This window comes from Tachysurus fulvidraco, chromosome 1 (assembly GCF_022655615.1).
Source record: "Tachysurus fulvidraco isolate hzauxx_2018 chromosome 1, HZAU_PFXX_2.0, whole genome shotgun sequence".
Lineage (NCBI taxonomy): Eukaryota > Metazoa > Chordata > Actinopteri > Siluriformes > Bagridae > Tachysurus > Tachysurus fulvidraco.
The window spans coordinates 46,710,834-46,716,892 of NC_062518.1; the positions used below are offsets into that span (position 1 = coordinate 46,710,834).

Sequence of the window (6,059 nt, forward strand, 5' to 3'; positions counted from 1 at the left end):
TATTTTTAGCAGAGGTTTGTTATGAATAACATCATTATACACCATGACAACACATTCATCATGATCATTTAGATGCTCTGTTATTTTTCTACAGTGAGACCTAAACCAGTGGCATCCATAAATCCTTATAATCAGGTGATCAGTGGAGACACCGTCACTCTGAGCTGTGACATACAGGATGAAAGTGTCTCTAGCTGGCAGTACAGCTGGTATAAAGATACTTCACACAGTCCTGTCAGTAGTGAACAGGTGTACAGTATCAGTGGTGTTGAAGTGACCCACACAGGTACATACACCTGTAGAGGAACAGAGAGAGGAGGCTCACGCTCCTCACACTCCAGTGATGTTATTACACTGACTGTATCAGGTGAGTGTGTCAGGTGAAAATGTGCATGTAAATTCTTACTTTGTATTAAGTAAAACTAGATAACAACTCATCTTGTATTTCCTGTGTAACAGAGAGACCACAGGCAGTACTGAGTGTATCTCCACACAGCTGGCTGACTGAAGGAGACTCAGTGACTCTAAGCTGTAAGGTTACAGACTCCTCTACAGACTGGACATTCAGCTGGTACACAGTTGTTCCCTACAGAGACGGATTAACTGGAATAAATAATAATCGTGGCTATATTGTGTATGTGGAGCTCCTCTCAGACAGCAGCAGAGGATCTGGAGGCAAATACACTCTCAGTCCTGCTGCTCTTAATCACACAGGAGTTTATATGTGCAGAGGAGAGAGAGGAGAACCAGCCCTTCACACACAGTACAGCAATCTACAGCCACTATGGATCACTGGTGAGGAAAATTATCTGTTGTGTTGAAGTGTAGACTTTAAAAGTGTGAATGTAACATCTGATTAATGGAGAACAGAAGATTATTTAAATTATTATAATTCAGTCAGTACCACTTCGTCAATGAAGGTTATTGCGAGAATACAGTTAGTGTTCGCGGGATGGTGAAGGATTCGATCGACGCTGGGGACTGTTCTAGCTGGAGAAGTCGGGGAAAGAAGAGGGTGTGGGATCGCTGCAAAAGCACTGCGTGGGACTGGCTTGAAGGCAAGGATTTAAAGGAGGGGAAATTAAGGAAGTCGTGCCGGATTGGTGCGCTTCGAGGACAGCTGATTAGCAGCTGATACAGCTTAGGGCCTGCCTGAACTAACGTGATGCTTGATTCCTCTACCTGCACTTAGGACTCTTTACCTGCCTCATACACACATTATGTAATTTATTTCATAATGTCTCCTCTCTTTGTTGTTTGGTCATTTTTCTTGGTAACTTCAAATTTGCAAATTTGGAAATGTGCAAATATTTTGCACATCTCCACTTTAATATTTATTTACATGGTTCTTTTCTGTGTTTAAGGTGAATCTCCTCCAGTCTCTCTGATCAGCAATCCCAGCAGAACTCAACACTTTACTAATGACTCTCTCTCACTGAGCTGTGAGGACCAGAGTAAGTCTACTGGAACGACAGTGAGACGATACACACACAGTGAGAGAGTGTTAGATTGTTCACACTGGGGATCAGTTACAGGATCTACATGTAACATCAGCTTCCTCTCCACATCCTACACTGGAGTTTACTGGTGTGAGTCTGAATCTGGAGAAATCAGTAATCCTGTCAACATCACAGTGCATGGTGAGTCTTCATGTAGTGTGTTTAATGTTAAAGGAAAAGGGAAATGATTCATTACAGAATATTTAGAACTCTGAGATTTCACTTGGGAGAAACTGTTTAGAAAGACAAAACATTTTCTTAAGATTTAGATGAAACACTTCCAGATTCAACAGGTTTAGAAGGTTTTAAGTTATATAGAGATAAATTAGAGACCTTTTATTTCTTATCTACAGACACATCATAGTGTGTGAATTTCCTTGTTGGCGATTTTCTGTGTTCTAGATGGTGATGTGATCCTGGAGAGTCCTGTCCATCCTGTGACTGAGGGACATCCTCTGACTCTACGCTGTTTATATCACAACCCAAATCCCTCAAACCTCCGAGCTGATTTCTATAAAGATGGATCAGTTCTCCAGAACCAGACTACAGGAGAGATGATCATCCAAACTGTCTCAAAGTCAGATGAAGGTTTCTACCACTGTGAACACCCAGAGAGAGGAGAGTCACTGAAAAGCTGGGTCTCAGTCAGACGTGAGAAATTATTAAAATATTCATTTATATACCACTTAATGTGTTAAATTCAGTAGCTTTTCTAAATGTACCCTATAGTGTCTATGTACAATATGCTATGAAACACGTGCACACAGTATAAATTAATTTATATGTACTGCAGATTGGGCTAAAACATCTAAACAGTTCAGCATGAAATAAACATGATTTATAATTATTCTTTTATTCTGCTTCATGTCCATCATGTGTAGAAGCTCCATTCTCAGTGCTCATGCTGATCTGTAGTGTGGTGACGGCCTCTCCGTATCTGTTGGTGACCATCATTCTGCTGCTCGTATGTTACAGAGCTCGAGGTAAGAACTTTTTCAGTATGTCCCTATATTTCACATAACGAGCATCATGACTTTAATAAGTGCAAGAATAATCTTTTGACTCACTTCTTATTTTAAAGATTAAATAAGATTTTTTAAATGAAAATTAATTAAAAAAAAAACACTTGTTCTAAAATTTGAATTAAAACTATTTTAGGATGAAATCAAATGCATAATAAGTGCAAGAATAATCTTTTGACTCACTTCTTATTTTCAAGATTAATAAAATAAGAAAATTTAAAAAATAACCACTTTGTCTAAAATTTGAATTAAAAATTGTGGATGAAATCAAATGTAGCTTGGTTTCCAAACATCTTGGTTTTCAAACATCTGCAAAAAATAAAATTATTTTTAAAATAAATTTTTTTTTTTTCATTTTGACAGATCACACTGATGAAGACAGAATTGAGAATGCAGTCATAGAGGCGTGAGCAAAATTCATCTATAAAAAGAAGATACATTTAGTATAATATATATTATTCCAGAATTTCCTTTTCTTTATGGTTTTGTGCGGATTTTAAAACAATACTGATTTGTAATTTAAATGTCCTGCTGTTATTTGCTCATCATATTATAGACACCCTCATTGTTGTGAATGGCTTTATTTAGATAATGTCTGCAAACCTGCTCATGAGGTGAAAATTACCGTGTGTGTACAGTAGTGTCCAAAAAGCCCCACAGCCAGCTTTTTTATGCAATATAAAAATGTTATCTGAAATATAACATAATAATTCACAGTATTAGTTCTACCACTGCTGCATTTGTATTGCTGTTTTTATTCTATTTGTTTGTGAGATTTCCTCTATATGAAATGTTTTGATCAATAAAATAAATCATTATTATCAATTCACCGCTGCAATATTGCGGTCTTTTCATTGTCACTCTTGTCCCCTGCTAGAACATTAGAATTTATCACATGGGATTAATAAGATGTTTCTTTAAAGCATACAACTTGATCCTAAAACTATTATTCGGTGTAGAGGATCTCTTTGCAGTAAAGTTCAGTAGTAAATGGAGAATTAATAAATGTGAAATAAACTTTTCTTGAGTTGTCCCACAAGAGTCTCACAGTAACTTGTCAAGCCCACATAAAGGACGCAAAGATCAGTCATCATGGACCAAAATGGACCAATTCCACCAAAAGAATTGCCCCCTCAAACATGTTCTTGCCTCTACCTTTTCGCCTAAATTTTATAGAGAATGACATAGAACCACTGATGGCTGTTAAGGATTTCCTCTCTCAGCAAGTGGTGGGAAGTCAGTGCCAGGCCAGAGAGTTCACGGCCTAAGAACTATTTAGCCATACTCAAGAAAGGCCAAAGCCTTCTCTGCTTTCTGAGGAGGCTGAGGTCCTTCAATATCTGCTAGACGATAGTGAAAATGTTCTATGAGTCTGTGGGAGCCAGTACAATCTCTTTTGCTGAGGACTGAAGGTAGCTGATGCCAACAAGGAATGGAGCTGAACACTCTGACTGAAAGAACCAGCCTACTCTTCAGTGTGCTTTAACTCTCTACATTTGATTATATTGTCTTCTGGTAAAGTAGGTTCCTGTCTTTTGTATACTATCTGCTTAACTCACTTTGTTCTAGAGTAGTGTGATTTGAATCGTGTTATATTCTATAGCATTGTTGATTTTTATAGTGTTGGTTTTTGTTGTTCTCTCAGCTGATTAATCAGGAGTAGTTTCAGTCAGGGCTTACCTATTTAAATTGAAGGTTCTCCGCTACAGACGCTAGCGTCTGTAGCGGTTTGTTTGTTAGTAGCTCTCTCTCTCTCTCTCTCTCTAACATTAGTGTCTAGTACTGTTTTGATATATTCTACCATACCTCAATTCTCACTATTGTTTGACTACAAATATGTGCCTTAAACCCATCTCTGTACTCAAGGCCTACTCTCGCAGACGCTCTCATCCACAAAGCAGAGGTCACAATCCCAATAACCTCATCTACCCTCCTCTGTTATGTAAGTCTCAAACAGTAGTGGTAGGTGGGCTCTGGAATTGTCAGTCTGCGGTAAAGAAAGTTGATTTTATCTCTGCTTTAACTTCCCATTACTCCTTTGATTTTCTTGCTCTAACAGAAACCTGGATATCCCCACAGAACACTGCTACACCAGCTGCTTTATCCTCTGCCTATGCTTTCTCTCACTCACCACGAGAAACGGGCAGGGGTGGTGGTACAGGTTTATTGTTGTCAAAGAAATGGTGCTTTAAACCTCTACTCTTCTCTAATTTAACCATCTCTTCTTTTGAATTTCATGCCATTTCAGTTACCTCTCCTATCAACCTTGTTATCATTGTTGTCTACCGCCCTCCTGGTCCCCTAGGAAACTTCTTGGAAGAAATGGACTCACTGCTTAGTGCTTTCCCTTCCGATAGCTCCCCCCTGACAGTGCTTGGTGACTTCAACCTCCCCTCTGACAAGCTACATTCTTCTTCCCTCCTGTCTCTTCTCGACTCTTTCTCCCTCACACTCAACAGCTACATCCCCACACACAAAGGAGGCAATGTCCTGGACCTGGTTTTCACCCGTCCTTCTCCAGCTACAGATGTGACTGCTACCCCACTCCACGTCTCTGATCATCACCTGGTATCCTTCACCATCACTCTACCTATCTTACCTAAAACTACCTCTCACCCCCTTGCTCTTACTCGCCGCAACCTTCACTCTGTCTCACCTTCATCTGTAGCTTCTGGCACTCTTTCTTCCCTTCCTGATGCTAAGTCTTTTTCCTCACTACCCTTAGACTCAGCCACAGATACTTTCCTCTCATCTCTTTCCTCAACTATGGACTCCCTCTGCCCTATGTTCGCTAAACCCAAGAAAACTTCTTCCTCTGCTCCTTGGCTTTCAGATGTGCTGCGCAACAATCGAAGAGAGCTAAGATCATCAGAGAGAAAGTGGAAGAAATCACAACTTGATGCAGATCTTGATTTTTACAGAACACTTCTTGTCAAGTTCTCCTCAGATGTGACTTCTGCCAAGACTTCCTTCTACAAGGAAAAGCTTGAAGCTTCCTCACATGACCCTCGGAAATTCCACAACATCATCTCTTCTCTGCTCAACCCCCCGGCTCCACCTTCTTCATCCTCCCTGACTGCAGAAGACTTTGCTTCTTTCTACCAGGAGAAGATTGAGGAAATCTGCCGGACCTTCACTTCAGCCCCGACTGCACTTACATCTCAGAGTATGGATTCCCCTACACCTTCGTTGTCACATTTTTCAACTGTAGCAGCAGAAGAGATTTTACAACTCATCCAGTCCTGCAATCCTACCACCTGCCCATTGGATCCACTCCCTACCACTATGCTCCAGACCATCTCACAAGACCTCTTGCCCTTCATTTCCACTATCGTCAATAGATCCATAGCATCTGGTCAGGTACCAACTACTTTCAAGAGAGCAAGGGTTATTCCCATCCTAAAGAAACCTGCTCTGGATCCATCAGACATCAGTAACTACAGACCGGTATCACTTCTCTCATTTCTTTCAAAAATTCTTGAACGCATTGTCTATAATCAACTGTCTGTCTATCTCTCACAGAACAACCTCCAAGATC

The 6,059-nt window shown here is 40.1% G+C and overlaps 2 protein-coding genes across 2 annotated transcripts in view; both read left to right on the forward strand.

The window, feature by feature from the left end:
• The window catches only part of LOC113633967 (leukocyte immunoglobulin-like receptor subfamily A member 4), an 87,871-nt gene extending 84,521 nt beyond the window's left edge, over positions 1-3,350 (forward strand). The window contains exon 12 of the mRNA XM_047800033.1: positions 2,885-3,350. Within this exon, the coding sequence (XP_047655989.1) occupies positions 2,885-2,931 (47 nt within the window). The 3' untranslated portion in view covers positions 2,932-3,350. The remainder of the gene's footprint in view (positions 1-2,884) is intronic.
• LOC113642198 (Fc receptor-like protein 5) lies at positions 58-2,197 on the forward strand. Its single transcript, XM_047799873.1, has 4 exons — positions 58-367; positions 460-795; positions 1,365-1,640; positions 1,902-2,197. The coding sequence occupies exons 1-4, from the start codon at positions 73-75 to the stop codon at positions 2,195-2,197; spliced, it is 1,203 nt and encodes a 400-aa protein (XP_047655829.1). The 5' UTR covers positions 58-72.
• Positions 3,351-6,059: the final 2,709 nt, after the last annotated feature.